We start from the raw sequence: 17,363 nt of genomic DNA on the forward strand, positions 1-17,363 counted from the left end.
ATGTGGTCAGAGGACAACTCCTGTCACTTCTCTACGTGGATCCCAGGGACTGAATTCAGGTCGCCAAGCTCACACAGCAAGCACATTGTAGTCTGAGGCTTCTTCCCCCCACCCCCAACAGTGTTCTTTGGAATGCACCTGAGCACACGCGTTTCCCATAAAACACACTGAGTCCAATCTGTGTGGCCACACACTCACCGGTGTGTGGTCCGACTCCCAGGAGCTGGTTTTTAGAAAACCGTTCTTCCCCACACAGCAGCCCCATCCTAGGCATCGACTGTGAAGAGTTGCGCTTCACATCAGTTCTGAAGGAGTCTCCATAGCTCCCCACAGGCCTCACTCTTCCTAGTGTTCTGAAGATGTGGGATGGTTGTCTCGTGGCCCCGAAGATGACAACTCTGGATGCTAAGTGCACACACATGACATTCCCCCCACTTGGCTTTCAACAAAAGCTTTCAGAAGCCTAGTGAGAAGCCTGCCGAGTTCATGCCTTCACTTACTCAGAATGTGTTTCCTGATGTGTAGTCAGGTGGCCTCTCCTCAAGTGTGGTGAGTCCTCAGCTGCTGTCTTTCCACACCCTCTGCGTCCTCCTCTGCAAATGTGGGTGTCTGTGTCATATCCCTTTGTCCCCTGTCCCTCACTCAGGACTGTGCTGCTGTATTTGCCAGTCTGACACCAACCCTGTGTTTTCCTTCTGTCCATTTCTGTCAGGATTTCTGACTGACATTTCTCTTTACTGCCGCTTCCATGGCTTGTGAACCACTTCCCTGGCCCTCCCTTCCCTCCCGTCTTGGAGCATCTCTGAGGTGACTGTTTACGATGCTGTGCAGGATGTAAGTAATCGTTCTCAGGAGTCTGCTCACCTCTTCCTGAAGTGGAACACACGTGTTTTCTTCATGCCCTCTGTGGAGACAGGGCATTTTTGCTCAGTCTTTTAGCCTCCCTGAAAGCTAAACTACAAAGTGTGCCTCAACTTTCGGGATAGGGGAGTCAGAGCCGGCTCTGTAGTCGGGTGCTTACGAGCCCACTCCCACTGCACCTCCTTCTCCATGTCCTGCCCAGCCATGACCGACAACGCAGGGACTGTCAGACACACAAGGACTCTGCTCATGGGCCGGCATCCGGCTTCAACTTAGGGCAATCCAGAGTAACTGTGAGTACAGTCCTGAGTTACAGAAACACAGAGCTTGTTTAAAATGCCCATGCGCGTTTTATTAATAAAAACTAACAGTGCTTAGTTAAACAGGTCAAACAATTAAAGTCTCTTTATATTCCATAAAATATTACAGAAAAGTTTATTTGTGTTTCAATAAAAAGACCATCATTTAGAACAGGCAGCTAAGGGCAGCTGTGCAGTTAACGGTTCTTGTGAATAAATTTTAAGAGACTATTGCCTGTCCTTAAATTCCTTTTTCTTTTTATAAAAAAAGAACTATTAAAAATGATTGACAAATTTTGAGTTAAAAAACTGTTAAAACATTCTCTATGTTTAATTTCAATTTTATAATAGATTACAGGAAGATGCTTATGAAACAAATACAACATTTGTTTCAGTACACGTCTTTAAATGATAGACTTATAAGTATGTAAACTATATAATAAAAAGTTTCCAAACGTAGCCTGTAAGAAATCAGGCAAATTTACCATAAGCAAACTTTCTAGACAATTTCCATAGCTGCGCCAGCGTGGCAGTAAACTTCTTCCAAACAAAACAAAACAAACAAACAAGAAACACTACTTCTCGCTTTGCTGCTGCTTGAGAAAAGGTTGATTGATGGAACTGGACAGTCAGTATAATTTAAGGAAAAACAGTCATGAGACGTATGGCGCGCAGCGTTAACAGTGGAGCTTTGCTATCGCCTTGTTCTCTGGACTCTGCATGATTTGACAAATGGGAAAATCCATCCTAACGCCTGGCTGTCCACCACCTGGGCGCCGCACACCCGAGGCGGGCAGCGCTTTACCACTGTCACCGGTGGGGGCGCAGCACAGCCTCCTCAGCAAACCAGCAACAACTGTTGAGGGGCAAAACAAGCTTCAAACTTAAAAAAGAAAGGAAAGAAGATAAACAAAAAAAAGAAAGAAAGAGGAACCATAAAATCCTAAAAGGTAGATACAGGCTCTGCTCTAGCACGCTGGCTTCACGACACATCCACAGCTCGCTCACACCGCGGGCACACTCCTTACTTGGAGCTGCATATCTAACTCCACAACTCGGCGGCATCTTCTTGGGAGTAGGCCAGAAAGAACGGAAAGCCCCACTTCAAAAGCTTCTTTTCTCTATACGTTTTTCCTGAAGCTGACTGAGGGGAGAAGGGTCTACAGTTGAGTAATCAATCCTCCTCGTCGTTCTCATTAAAGTCATCGTCGTCGTCGTCATCCTCCCCAACGTAGGACACAGGGGTCTCCACCCTGGAGCCGCTGTACTGAGACCCATTGGAGCTCGTGGCCAGCATCCCATCTGCACCATTGCTCAAATCACTGCAAAGACAGGCCAGTCAGTGGGAGAAGCCTGCCCTGTCCCTGTCCAGGCCAAGAACTGATGGTCATGACCCTAATTTTGTTTAAATTACGCAAAAAAAAAAAAAAAAAAAAGGAAAAAGTTCACCATCTGCAACATTAAAACCATAACTGTAATGAGCGTCACTCTGCTTGGGCTATTCTGAGATCAAGCCTTTAAAAACCCGACACGGCACAGTGTCTAGTTACCAGGACTCACAGGAGATCTCTCAGATACAAACATAGTGGACCAGGGAAAAGACCGGGTTGGGACATCAAATAACAGACGTACATGCGCGCTAGGGGACCATGGATCAGCACACCCACTCTCCACCCCTAGTCTCTGTTACACGCACCCTCTATAGCAACATGGGTCAGAACCTGGAACTACTAGGTGGCATCCTTAAATAAATATTTAGCACAGGTTGGGCTGATGGCACACTCCAGCATCCAGTACCTATCACCTAATGTAAAGCCACAATTACTCACCCTAATGCTATGCTGATACTCATCAGCACTGTACAACACTACCAAGTACTGGGCTTTCCCATGGGCAACTAACTATATCCAGAAAACCAGCACAGCAAAAGTAGTGAGGCTGGGATGAACGCCGTGGAGGCTGCGGCTGCTCTCCTGGCTGTCTCTGTAACCATAGCCTCTGCATACTGTGTGTTACACTAACACCAATGCTGTCATTCCTTATGTCCTCCTTATGAGAGGTCAACACCTTCATTTTCTCATTGTGAGAGTGGGAAGCCAGGAACGTTTAGTCCATAGAAAGAACCAATTGTGGTCAGTCCAGTGGCTCAGCGGGTAAAGTGGCAACCTAAGTCTTTGACCTCCATAACGCACATAAGAGTGGAACAAACAACTCCACAAGTTGCCTCCTGCCCCCACACAACCACTATGTGTGCACGCACACTCATGCAATTTAAAAACAATTAAGGAGAAAATATTTAAAAATATACTCTACTTAAACAAAAACCCAAAAAACAAAAAACCCATAACCATTCTCACATTCAGCTCAGACTTCAGAACAAGAGAGGGGCTGATCTGAAAGCTGGCACACAGCACGGAGGCTCACGAGCTATCTGTCTGTCTGTCTGTCTGTCTGTCTTCAACCCTCGAGGGCACATGGGTCACTCAGTCACCACCAACCCTTGGTGCTCACATGAGGGCATTTCCTTCACTATGGCTTCAAATGATCCCAGAAATATCTGCAGCTATTAACTTAAAATAATTCTAGAATTTAAATTTCTATCTAGTGGTTACCCTTAACTAGACTGTATCTATCAACATGTCATTATAATTATTTCATCGTTTGTTTTCATCGTAAAGACCATCTTAGGCCTATCTCTAAAGCATGTAATACCTTCTCACAGTGCTAGGCTACCCAGTAGCTGATAGCTTCTGTTTTTACATAGTAAATGAAGGTCCTCTGATAACAGAAAGGGAAAAGACATAGTAACACGAAACCGGCAGGGAGATGGCCTGGTCATCCCAGCACTTGCTCCCGAGGCTCTGAATCCAGGTCATCAGTGCCCACATAAAAGTCGGCGTGGTGATGCCAGAGAGATGGCCGAGAGGTGAGCAGACCAGGTTAAGAGCAGTGGCTGTTCTTGCAGAGGACCTGGGTTCGACTCCCAGCACTGATGACAGCTCACAAGTCTGTAACTTCAGTTCCAAGGACCTAACACCCTCTTATGGCTTCCATGGGCACCTGAGAGCACGCGAGCATGCACACGCACACAGACACAGACACAGACACAGACACACACACACGCGCGCGCACACACACGCACAGAGCGCACAAATGAGTGCAGATGTGAAGTCAGGAGGGGACAGTGAGAACGAGGAAAAATGGAGGAGGGAACGAGGGTAGACTTGGTCAGAATACATTACACGAGTGCATGAATATTGAATAAAACACTTTTTAAAAATAAACTGTGAAGGAGACTGAGGCAAGGAGATGGCAGGGCCTGGCCTGGCTGTGAAGTGAAGCTGTCTTAATTAAACAATAAAAAGAGTAAGTAACCACCCTTATCACCCAGTTCAGGGCTGACCTGAACTGACCTGAGTTCGATTCTAGGGTCCCACAATGAAAGAGTAAAGTCATCCTCTGAAGTCCATACAGGTACAACATGTGTGTGCATACATGCACATCATACATGTAATAGACTTTAAAAACTGGGCCAAAAGCACTTGCCACACAAGCCTAGAGACTGAAGTTTGACCCTTGGAACCATGTAAAGGTGGGAGAGAACTGACGGGCTGCATGCAGACAAGCACGCCTCTTCTGACCTCCACACTTGCCCACATACATCAGACACAAACAGTAACAATAAATAAAAGATTTTTTTAAAAAAATTTAAAGTGTATAGATGCAGAAAATAAAATTGTATATATACTGTACCATTAGATACATTTTAAGAAAATGAATAAAGAGCTATTAAAAACAAAACAAAACCAGTCAGGCAGTGGTGGTGCACACCTTTAATTCCAGCACCAGGGAGGCAGAGGCAGGTAGATCTCTGAGTGTGAGGCCAGGCTGGTCTACAAAGCAAGTTCCAGGACTATCTGGACTACACAGAGAAACCCTGTCTCAAAACACTGAACCAAAAAAACCCTTGCCACTTTCCCTGCCAACGACCGTGGAACACGGGAAGGTCTGCCCTCACCTTACTAGGTAACGCTTTTTAAAAAATAAACACCAAGAATTACTTATTGGGAGCAGGAGGTAGAGTGGGATCATTTTATGGGAGGCCTGGGCCAAGCTCAGTCTGGCCTATCTGAAACACAGTAGGACTGCCCCACCCCCAGCTGCTGTCACCTGGCAGAAAGCCTTGTGCCATTGGATGTAGAACCTGTTGTCGTGACAAATACTCCGCCAATGGATCCCTGAGCCATCTCTGAAAAAACAGAAGCAGAGTCATAAAACCGAGAAGTCAACTGTCCGGCACCCGCCTTAACCCCATCACCTGTGAGGCAGATCTGTGAGCTCTGGGCCAGCCAGAGGCAGAGACCAAAAAAACCGAGACCCAGTATGTGAGGAGAAGCAAGGCTGCATGAGCAGACACAGCTTGGGGAGACCTGCAGGTGCCCTGCCAGCTTGCTCTCCCTGCCCTCTCTCTACGTAAGAGCCAGGAGTGGTTGGTTCCTCAGGAGCATGCCTGTCCCCTTAGGAGGACAAGCAGCACCAGAGAGTAGGGACAGGGACTAAGCACGCATGCAGAGCGTCCCACCTCCCCCCTCAGACTCACACAGAGCTACAGGCACAGCCAGGCCTGCATCTGCTGCAGGAAGGCTCAAGTGCAGGTAATATCTTACAGGATAGAGAGATCCTCACCCCGTGACACTTGCACCATGAAAACCACAGGTGCTACTCATGGAGCCCAACACCCAAGGTTGGTCATGTGACCAACGATCAGCCCGACCTCAGCAGACACCCAGGCACTAGGGATTCTGGGTCGCAGCATGGCCAGTCGCAGGGCACAACTGACCTGTCACATACGGTTCTAGAGCTTTTGGTACCAGACTTCTCGCCACCTTGAGGTCTTCAGCAGAGCAGCTGCCCGACTCCAGCCCACAGGCCATGCCCATGCGCTTGAGCACCTCGATATCATCGTGGATTTCAAACGTGTTGTCAAAGTTGAACAGATACTCAAATCTGTTGGGGAAAGGCACTGTGAGGATGATGTGGCCTCCTTCCAAGAGCAGGCAGTAAGTCCTGTGGGTGGGGACCAGGCAGCAGCCCCTCCCAACACCTCCCGTCCAGGGCCTACAACTGAACTCCTCTACAACAGTTCACACCAGGGAAGGAAAGACACGTTGGATAATTCCACAACCTGTCTTGCTCTAGGCATGGCCCTGGGCCGGGACACAGCGCTACCTGCACATGTACATGTTCTAGGACCACCAGAGACCACAACTGCTGTTACTCAGCAGCCATAAGACTGAATCCTGATGACAAATGCCTGTTTCTTTCCCCGAGGAGCTACATTTCGAGGGCCCACTGAAGACGAACTTGTCATTGGAGATGCTGCAGTCGATGACTGTCTTCCTGCTGGTGTTGACAATGATGAAGGGCAAGTGGATGACAGAGTTGGGAGGCGGTGGCCTGCGGGCCTGCTGCTCCGCTTGGCGATTTCTCTGCACCAAGTTCTTGAAGGCAATTTGCTGAAAAAGACAAACATGGCCCCGATAGATGTCAATAACAGTAACACGATCCCTTCCTTCCTGCAGATAGTGGGAACCTGAGTGTTGAGAGATCGGCTGTAGCAGCCTGTGACATCTGCTCACAGCCTATAGGGGACAAGGAGCACGGGGAAAGCAGTCACAGGAATGACCTGCTAGAGGACACTCGGTCCTTGCAGTGCATGAGGGACCTCTGCAGTTCTGAGGAATGGACCCAGAACCAATGGTCCAGTACTGAAGTGACCAAGTGGCCACAAGACTCTGATCGAAGCCTGCCAACCACACTTCTCCCTCCCTACAGTGGCAGTGTTCTCATAAAGACATGACATACAGGAGGAGGCCCTGATCTCCATATGGGGACAGGCAACGACATAAAAACCTCAACCAAGAAGAGCGAGGGGAGGAAATGAGGCGTGGGTTGGTCCACTACCTACCCAGCTTACTTTTTTCCCTCTGGAGCCAAGATTTCCCAGATCTTGGTAAGGGCCCTACCATGCCACCTTCAGGCTGAGGACACAGGGAAGGAAGAGCCTATGTTACCAAGCCCTAGGTCCTGACACCACTTCTTCATCGGTTACGTTGTGTCTGAGGCAGTTAACAAGGCCTTGTGAGGGGCCGGATAATGCTGGGATCTCCAGCTCTGACCATTAGGTGCCCCGGAAACTACGATCATCCCAGGCTGGTGGCCAGTCACCCCCATGTCCAGTACCACCGCTATGCCTTCTGGAAGGTTCTGGCCCATCGCAGTCTGCTCTGCCATGAGCCCTGTATACACTATCTTCACTGAATCCCCAGGCCTCTTACAAGACAAGTCTCTCAGGGCTACTTCACATGGACACGACCAACCTTAACCACCATGCTTTCCCCATGCAGTAACTGTGACAACCAACATCTATCTACAGAGGATATGTCATGCCCAGTGCAGACTTAAAATTCCCTCGGCTGTCATGCCAAGGAGTGCTTATGCTCACAGTCAAGCCTCCCTGACAACAAGGCCTGTGTGGCCAACAGACTGTTTCCCGGGGGAAGGTGGGCGTCCCTAGAAAGGCCATACCTGCAGGATGAGCTCCTGGAGCTGTGACTGCTTTTGTTTGATCCTCTCCAGCCTCCGCTGCCTCTCTACCTGCAGACAGAACGGGGGTGGGGTTGGGGTTGGTTTACCCATCAGCATGCGTAAGGACAAACTCACTGTGTCAGGCTTTCACCAAGAACAACTGACAAGCCACAACAGTACAACAGACACAACCAAAGCTCTGGATGGAGGTCAGTGTTCCTGTAACTCCAACAGCACACTGATCCTTTCCTTTCTCACGTACGTACGTACGTGTGCGAGTGAACACACACACACACACACACACACACACACACACACACACACACACACACACACACACACGTAAACTCTCTCTTTTAACAGGGACTACCAAATGCAAAGGGACCTTTGTCTCGTCCACTCGGCAACCTGGAATAGTCCTCTCATGTGACCAAAGACAACGCAGCGGCTTTAGGCAGTGTACCTCTAAGTTCTGGCACTCCTGAGCAGAGTTGGTGGGCAGGCCGATCCACTTGATCTCCTTCTTCTCCTTGGAGATGATGTTCATGGCCATCAGCACATTTAAGGCATCGTACACACGCCGCCGGATGTTCTTCTGGTCGTAGGCGGACTCGTTGGGTAAGATGTGGTTGTCAGCGGCGCTGAACTCGGCAACCAGCTCGTCGGCCACCTCATTGTAGGAGGTCGTCCCTTTCCTCTGCACCTTCTCACACACCTTCATGGAGAAATGCCGCAGGCCTTTGCCATTCTTCTCACCTTTCCTGTTCCGCTTCCTTCCAAACAGCAGAAAATGGACACTGTTAGAGCCTGGGAGCCGACTGTGAATCCAGACACTTCCAGAGGAAAGGCCTAAGGCCCCAGAGGCCCACTGTTCCCACAGCCCCACCATAGGCAGCAGGGACTCCGCCCTAATATATCAAGGACATTGGCAAGTATCAAGTGTTTGTCAGGTCAGAAAAGAACAGGTACGAGGCCAGTTCACACACCTGTGCCTTTAAATGTCTGGGAAGACGGACAGACATCCGAAGGGCAGAAATCAGCATGGGTCTGATCCGGACCACACACTAGGCACCACTGTTCTAAAGGCGTCTGCTGGCATCAGAGCAGGGCACATTTAGTGTAAACTTAGGAATTTTCAGGGCTGATTTTGGTAAGCTACCATAACATAAGGCAAATGCTCAGACTGACTGATGGGCTTGTGTCAAAAGGAAACCATGGTGCAGGTTTCAGGTCAGGAGGCACAGCAAATGTGTCCCCTCACTAAATCACACCAGGAACAGTCACTAGGTCCCTCAGGAGAGCTTGGGCACAGGTGATTCTAAACTGAAGGGAGAGAGACATGGTCACAACAGTGTTTTTAAAAAGTGATACACTGTTGACCTTTAAAGAGAATCACTTCACTTCCACATCCGCTACTGTCCCAGTGGCAGTACAGCCCTGGAGGGACAGACCACGCACAGGATGGAGCCCTGATGTGGGACCTGGTAGAGGTCAGATCTTCTGACACTTTCTAAGTGTCTGTGTCATATTAGCGGCCGGTGTTCTTTGTGGCCCAGTCAGAGGTGAGATGGGAGCTTTTAATCCTCTCTGCTCAAGTACCCCACTACAGACCAAGTGACACATGGCCAGCGGAAAAGGGGACATTCTCAGCGGCTGCCCCCCAGGGTGGGGGTGCTCACCCAGCAGACCAAGGTGAGGAGTCAGACGTCTGGTTCTGGGACACAAAGTGAGTGTTGGGAGTGTGTGGGCTTCCTACCACAATAGTGTTGGCTGCTGCAGGTCTCTGAGGCGTGCCAATCACCTGATCAAAAGAGAAGTCACAACAGTCAGACATGTCTCACTCACAGGACTACCCGTGCGTGCCACTGCTTCCTTCTGCAGCCACTGCACACCGTGCCGCACCGCACCTGCCGGCCGCAGTGAGAGAGCAGCAGAGAAGCAGGCGCCCAAGGCAGCATGGCGAGAGCAGGGCCAGTGTCACTGCGGCTGCTCTGCATGTGGCACTGCTTCAAGCAGCTCAGGCACTTGTACACCTAAGAGCATCGAAGCCTCAGCCAGATGGGCAAGTCTGAGAGGACAGCAGGCCACAGTGTAGGGGCTAGAAAGGACAAGGCAGGGCTCCCATGGCAAAGAACACTGAGTAGTGCCCACAGCAAGCAGGCAGCTTACTGACAGCTAGGACTAAGAACAGGATATTAACGCATTTCTGGTTTATTTCCTCTTAATGAGCTATGAAAGTTATTGGGGATGGGGGGGGGGTTCTCAAACAAATGTAACCCTGGGACAGACAGCAGGTACCTCTTCCACCCTCTGTCCAAGTGGAAATGGTGTTTGCTTAACTGTCCTACCTTTTCTACTGTCTCTGAGGGACCCCAGGATCCAAAGATCATCAGGACAAGAAAGGGACAGGAAGCTCTGCTGGGAGCACACAGCCATCAGCCCACCTGACCAGAGTTAGTGGTCTACCCCAGAGTGATGTGGCGACCGCTCTCACAGCAATGTCTCATGTCCTTTGGGAAGAAGTCTGATGTTTTGGTTCCCTCAGTTAACACACAAACCGTTCTTCTGGAGACAGACACTGTCCTGATCTGACAACAAATGTCTCAATGTCAAAAATCTTGCTACATACATAATTCTGAGTCAAAAAGACCTCTGGTAAATCCCAAACCACAACGCACTTCAGTGATCAAATTCTTATGGGGACATCCCCACCTGGATCCACAGTATCCCGTGGCCACACAAGAAGGGAAGTGCATCTTGGCTTACTCTCTCAGGTGGGAACAGGGGACCCCTCCCCATCCCCACAGACAACAAGAGCTTTCCATCCTGCCACCGGTACTGCTTGCCAGTCATGTTCACCCACACTGGCATGGGCTGTGCAAAAGGTTCTGGAGCTCACGGGAGGCGTCGGTCTACTCTGCAGCACGCAAACAACCACCCCTGAGAAGACGCACAGCAAGACTCAACAACAGCCTGGGAACATCCACCTGCGTCCTGTCCTGCAGCTCTGTGCGCAGGAGGGCACTTGTGCTGCCTTACCCACTGACCACAAGGAAGTTACCAAATGGCCGGGTCTGAAGAAAACCAACTGACTCCCAGCTTCCACTCTTCCACACAGCACGTCTGAAATGCTATGCCAAGCATATAGAAGCTGTCTACCTTTGGCATCGAAGGTCCCGGCCTCCATACATTTATGCCCCCCCTTCACACACAGCATGGTTAGCAAACGCGACGCTGTACCCATGGCTCTCTGCACATGCTCCACCCTCCATGTGCACACACTGCTTAGAATAAGCTGTGGTTCTGTGTGCACATGCTGACGGGAACAGGCTCAGAGGAAAGTTCAACTGCAGAAGTGGGAGGCCATGGAGTCAAGAAAAGAAAACGCGAAACAGACCAAGGAAATATCAGCAAGTGGGATGGGGAGAAGAGGAAAAGGCCTCAAGGGGACAGAGGAGAACTGGGCTGTGAAGCAACAACTCCCTGCTGGCATGGCCAGATACAAACACTGCAGACAAGCCACTGGGCGCACGGCCATGCTGGCAGGAGGTACATCCCATTCCACCTGCACCCTGACACTGGGGAAAGGACCACATTGTCCTTGGTGTGCTCATGTTCACCGTCTGCATACACGTATATGCAGCATGGAGAAGCTCCCAGGGACACTGGCCCTCCACATACCACGGAGCCACTCCTGTTAAGGTTCTCTGGTTGCTATCACTCATAACAATCCTTACTTCACATGGAGAAAGAAAGGGGAGGCCAGGTCACAAGCAGTCTCTCCTATGGTCACTACTGCTGTGACTGAGACTGGTTCAAACCCAGTCTTCTAGACCCAAAGCTCCAGCAAGACACATGACTCTGCTGATTGGCATATGCCGAGGACTGAACACCACACAACTGGGAAATCCAAGTGAAGCCAGCATTGGATTTCAGAGGACTAAGACCTACCTCACCCAGAGCCCCTCTCTAGTTTTCAAACAAATCTAGGAGTCCTTTGATGCTTTCGCAATGCTGAGGATCGCATGCGCGCGCGCGCGCGCACACACACACACACACACACACACACACACACACACACGGTCTCCCACATGCATCCGCCAGCAAGCCACACCCAGAGGTCTTCCAAAACTCTCCTCTCAAGCCACCCTCAGGATTCATTCTGCACCTCAATCTCAAGTGATAAAAGCTGTCCCGTCTTGTATCACTGCACGATTCTAGTTACATACAAAATAAAAACTTAAGACAAAAGCAAAGTGCAGCTTAACAGAGGTTAGGAAGGCTTTATCATCAAGCTTCAGGCAGGCCCCACGCACTGCAAATCAGCAAGGCAGACACCTCTGTGCTTGAGACATCTGTGTCAAAGCTTCCAATACTATACAACTAGACCCTCCTATATCCTAGTCCAAGAGCTTTTAGCCTCTGGTGAGCAAGTGCCAGGGACACCACACCTGCCCAGGTCACATTCGCATGCACATAAGACTGAACTATCATCTCCCATGCTAGTCAATCCAGCCATCTCCTCACACCTTGGAGATATAAGACAGTTTAGGGGTCACCCGGAACATGCCAGGCCGAGGACACAGCTTAGGAGTATGCTGCTCGCCTCTAACGCATGAGTCTCATGTTTAATCTTAGTACCACCACAAAATAAACAAGGAAATGCTGGCAGCACGCAAGCCCTACCCACCACTATAGTGCAAAGCACACACAGTAACCAGCCACTTCTCCAGCCAAGTTCAGCTCCACAGATGCTGACTTTCAGATCAATAAAGTTTAAATCACTTCTTATCAACTTTCTCCCCACCCACTGAGGCACAAATTTTGCAAAGACAACTTGTTCAAACTCTCAATGCAGTAAGGAGTTTCTTCTCAATTAGCCTAGCAGAGCCCAGGTCCACCTCATAGGATTGCAGGGTCCTTAGAACCCAGAGCATTCCCCACAGCCACGATACTTAAAACCCCAATGCTGGAAAGGTATGGTGACACACACCCTCAATCCTGGCACTTAGGAGGAGGAGGAGGAGGAGGAGGAGGAGGAGGAGGAGGAGGAGGAGGAGGAGGAGGAGGAAGAAGAGGAAGAAGAGGAAGAGGAAGAAGAAGAGGAGGAGGAGGAGGCGGCGGCGGCGGCGGCGGCGGCGGCGGCGGCAGCGGCAGGAAATGCATCTCTAGGAATTCAAGACTAGCCAGCCAGTGGTATGAGACACCTCATCTTAAACAAACATCATGAAGGCCTTGAAAGATGGCTCCGTGGTTAAGAGCACTTGTTATGCTTGCCAAGGACCCTTGTTTGATTTTCAATACCCACATGGTGACTCACAAGCACCTACAACTCCAGCTCCAGGAGATATGATGCCCTCTTCTCAACTCCAAGAGGACCCAGTACACGTGCAGTACACATATACAACGTGGGTATATCACTCAGACATAGAAAAATTTAAATGTAAAAAATTAAAAACAGAAAAACCACAATGCCCAGAATCCACTAACAAGAGGAGGCAGTGAATGTGAATGCTGTACACCACAACCAAAGCTGGCGCACGGGACGATCGGAACACGGGGGACATATGACCACTCTCTCTGTAGAAAGCCCGACTGCACTGTAGAGATGCCCCAACAACGGGGAAAAGCAGAGCTTCGCGCTCTCTTTGGGGATAAGACATCTAGGAACACCTGGTAATGCCTGCGGAGACCCAGGCAGACAGGAGGGACAGCTAGGGACCCTGAAATGCTGCAGAGGGGTGTCATAAAGCCACCTGTCATGAAGCCTGACCACTGAGTCCGTCTGTTCCCCAGAACACACGTGATGGAGGGAAGAAGCCCCTGCAAGCTGTCCTCTGACTCCACACAAGTGCTCACTTAACATAAAAACACAAGAAAGCAGAATGTATTTTAAAAAATGTCATGCCAGAGTCCTAAGGCCCCACGATTACTTGAGGGCTGTCAGGCCGTCCTCAGGAGACGCGAGGCGGGTGGATGTAAAACACTGTGGAAAAGGCAGCATGTGGGCAAGGAGGCAGACATGTCACTAAGCCTCGGCTTCCTTCCCAGGAGAAGCCATGACATCTAGAGGCTAAGAGGAGGGAAGCCCAGAAGAAAGTCCCTGAAGACACACAAGGATCTGCCCATTACTAGGCAGCTGTGCCAACCACCACCAACTGAAGCCCCAGCTCCAGGCAGCCACTGCGGCCACATGGAGGGAGGCTGCAAGGCCCCACTGGAGCCTCTCATCTTTGATCCATTACTCGATGAAGAAAGGGCACAGTGCTGGCCCCTTCCTGTGGCCATAGCTACATAGCCGCACCCTTCCTCCAACCCTACACAGCCAGGAGACAGTGGCTGTAGAGAAAGGACACAGAGCTGGTTTTAACACAGAACTCTGGAAATGGAAGCCATGGAGCAGGACAGTTGCCCAGGCCTTGGTCTGTCCACCTTCATGCACCAGGTTTCTGCCATGTGTACAGATCTCAGACACTCCTCCCTGACATGGCGTGCACTGAAGACAGTAAGCCTGAACTCCGTGTGTACAGAAAGCAGAGCTCACGTTCAGGTGTCAGAATGCACCGAGAGCAAAGTCACTGCTACAGCAGCCTCCTCTACCCACTCACCAACGAGGTGCCCAGCATCGCCCACACCCAGCTCATCCTCAGACCTGAGGCTCACGCCTCTCACCACTTACCACTTGCTGTGTGATATTGACATTGGACTGTCCGAAGGTTTTTGGCAAAAGCTGCTTCCCCAGTGTGTTCACTGTGGATGGGTGCACAGCCACAAGAGACACCACACCTAGAACACAACAACACGACACGGTTAAGAGCTGAACTGCTTCTCTGCTGAGGTTAGAAGGGGCAGTTCCAGGAAGATGCTGTGTCTGTCAAGAACTCGACTTGTCTAGTTTTGGTTTATAGACCTACGGCTCAGTCACAAATGTCCCATCCCCAAACTTGGTCCTGGGGCCCAGGGTCCACTCTACACTAGGATCAGACTTGCCACAGCACCCCCCGCCCTCGTGTCTGTCTGCAAGATAAAATGGCCACTCCCCTGGGGTTGGGGATTTAGCTCAGTGGTAGAGCGCTTGCCTAGGAAGCGCAAGGCCCTGGGTTCGGTCCCCAGCTCCGAAAAAAAGAACCAAAAAAAAAAAAAAGAACCAAAAAAAAAATGGCCACTCCCTGCTTTAATGTGGAAAATAAAGTAGAACCCTAAGGTATTTTCCCAAACACAGAGACTGACACGCAGAATCTCCAGGGACGGCTGACTTTTCAGCTAGAAAGGAAAAATCAAAACATGACCTGGAGCCAACTCTCACTTTAAAAAGTGCCTCAAAATAAAACATATTATCGAGACCTTTCAAGGAAAACGCTTTTCAATACAGCTGTATAGACACCATGAACTGCTAAAATCCAGAGAAAGACCCCCAAACACCGCATTCATATTTTTGCAATTGTAAACCACATCTTTCCTGTCTGTAAGATTTAAGGCAGCAAATTATGAAATTGTGAAATCTGGAGTTTGCCTCACCCAACCTTAGCCAAAGGATCCACAAGGGAGACGTCCTAGGTTTTTTGATATTTTTTGGGTGTGCACTAGGGATTGAACCCACAGTCTCACACGCCAAGCAAGCGCACACCTAAAGCCCAACCTAAGAATGGTTGTAAGTAAACAGCTCCATCCGCCCCCCAAAAATGTATAGGCTCAACGCAGCCCCCCAAACACCAACAGCACTCTGTACAGAACTAGACACACAGTTGCTGAACCCCACCAGCTAAGGTAGCCCTAAGCAGAAGGCGGCATAAAGGCACGGTCATACAGTAACAAAAGTGGGTGCACAGGTCAGTGGATTACAACAGAAGACCAAGAGATAAATCCAAGACACTTGATTTTTCAATAACAACAAAAAATTTACCAAAACTATAAACTATAGAAAAGGCAGCCTCTTCAAAGGGTGTTTCAGGGTGCAAAGGAATGAAGCTAGATTAATTCTGCACAAAACTTAACTCAAAGTGTATTAATAACCTTAATGTAAGACCTCAAACTGAGAACCTTCGAGATGAAGACAGGGTAAAAGTCATAGGTGCAGGCGAGGGCTTTCTGAAAAGGACTCTGACCACACAGGAGTCACTGAGATTGGATTACAGGGGACTTAGAAGTTTCTTCACAGCAAACAATCATCAGGGAAGAGAAGGCTTACAAGACAAGAGAAAGATCTTTGTCAGTTACTCCTCTACCAGTGGATTAACACCACTACATAAAGGAAAAAACAAACAACCCCCCCACAAAAAAAACCCTCAACAACAAAGGAACAAATAAACCAACTGATGACCGAACAAACATCTCACAATCTTCAAAAGTACAAAGTCACAGATTAATACTACCAATAATCAATAATCCTGTTTAGCAATCAGAGTCAAGGAAAGTGAAAATCAAAACGACACTGGGATTCCACCTGACCTATCAGAGTGGCTACTGCTAAGAAATCAGGGAACAAACACTGGAGAACATAGGGAAAGCAAACTCATGCACTGCTGGTGAGAATGCAACAGTCACCAGGGAAAATCAGTGGAGACACACACATACACACACACTCACACACACACACTCTTACACATACACACCACACACACACTCTCACACACACACCACACTCTCACACACACACCACACACACACTCTCTCACACATACACACTCTTACACATACACACCACACACACACTCTCACACATACACACCACACACTCTCACACACACACACTCTTACACATACACACCACACACACATTCTTACACACACACACACCACACACACACTCTTCACACACACACACCACACACACACTCTCACACACTCTCTCACACATACACCTCACACACACTCTCACACTCTCTCTCTCACACACACACACCATACACACACACACACACACGACTGAGAAAACAAGACAAGGACTAGAGGCCAGACAGGTGGCTCAGCGGCTGAGAGCACTTGCTGCTCTTGAAGAGGCCTGGATTAGGTTCTCAGTACCCAGAGTGAGCCACATCTATTCCACATAACTCCAGGGGATCCAAGGCCTCTTCTGGCCTTTAGAGGTAAGGGGCACACAGGTGCACATATGTACATGCACTCAAACACGCATACATACACAAGTTTTAAAACTTAACGCTGGGAATATTCCAGGGCCTTGGGCACACTGGGAAGTGGTCTACCGCCAGCTTATTGTACATTTAATCACACGTGCCTTAAGAAAACACATGATGCCATGAGACACACTCAGACGGTGGAGTTACCACAGTAACACTGGCCAACATACCACCGCCTCTCGGCCATGCTGGCTACTGCACCAGGGCAAAGCAGCTAACACATCTCAGCAGAAATTCTACACCAACGGTTTGATGCCTAGAAGCCTCCCTCATACTGCGTGCCAACAGACAGAACCCCACCAAATCTTCATTTCCCCTCTAGTCCAACCCCAGGTAAACAGCTATGCTTTCTCTACATGTTTTATTCTGTTAGAATTCTCTGTAAGTGTGGCCACACAGTACCTTCTGTATTTGGATTGCTGTCTCAGTGTAACATCCCACCTATTCAACGCCACTGTAGCAAATGGCAAATCTCAAC

At 49.4% G+C, this 17,363-nt stretch overlaps 1 protein-coding gene across 10 annotated transcripts in view; it reads right to left on the reverse strand.

Moving 5' to 3' along the window:
* Positions 1-1,188: 1,188 nt before the first annotated feature.
* Positions 1,189-17,363, reverse strand: part of Tfdp1 (transcription factor Dp-1) — a 38,819-nt gene continuing 22,644 nt past the window's right edge. For 6 of the 10 annotated variants that reach the window (NM_001025718.2, NM_001436577.1, NM_001436581.1 and 3 more), the window contains 8 exons: positions 14,428-14,534; positions 9,428-9,549; positions 8,212-8,521; positions 7,749-7,817; positions 6,525-6,676; positions 6,001-6,167; positions 5,331-5,409; positions 1,189-2,482 (listed from right to left, as the gene is read on the reverse strand). In NM_001025718.2, coding sequence (NP_001020889.2) covers positions 2,335-2,482; positions 5,331-5,409; positions 6,001-6,167; positions 6,525-6,676; positions 7,749-7,817; positions 8,212-8,469 — 873 coding nt within the window. In that variant the 5' untranslated portion in view covers positions 8,470-8,521; positions 9,428-9,549; positions 14,428-14,534 and the 3' untranslated portion in view covers positions 1,189-2,334. Of the gene's footprint in view, positions 2,483-5,330; positions 5,410-6,000; positions 6,168-6,524; positions 6,677-7,748; positions 7,818-8,211; positions 8,522-8,734; positions 8,841-9,427; positions 9,550-14,427; positions 14,535-17,363 lie in introns of all 10 variants that reach the window. The other 4 variants (XM_087588728.1, XM_087588729.1, XM_087588727.1 and 1 more) reach the window with 2 other exon arrangements.

The sequence above is a fragment of the Rattus norvegicus genome, chromosome 16 (genome assembly GCF_021556685.1).
Source record: "Rattus norvegicus strain SHRSP/BbbUtx chromosome 16, alternate assembly SHRSP_T2T, whole genome shotgun sequence".
In the NCBI taxonomy this organism is placed as follows: Eukaryota; Metazoa; Chordata; class Mammalia; order Rodentia; family Muridae; genus Rattus; species Rattus norvegicus.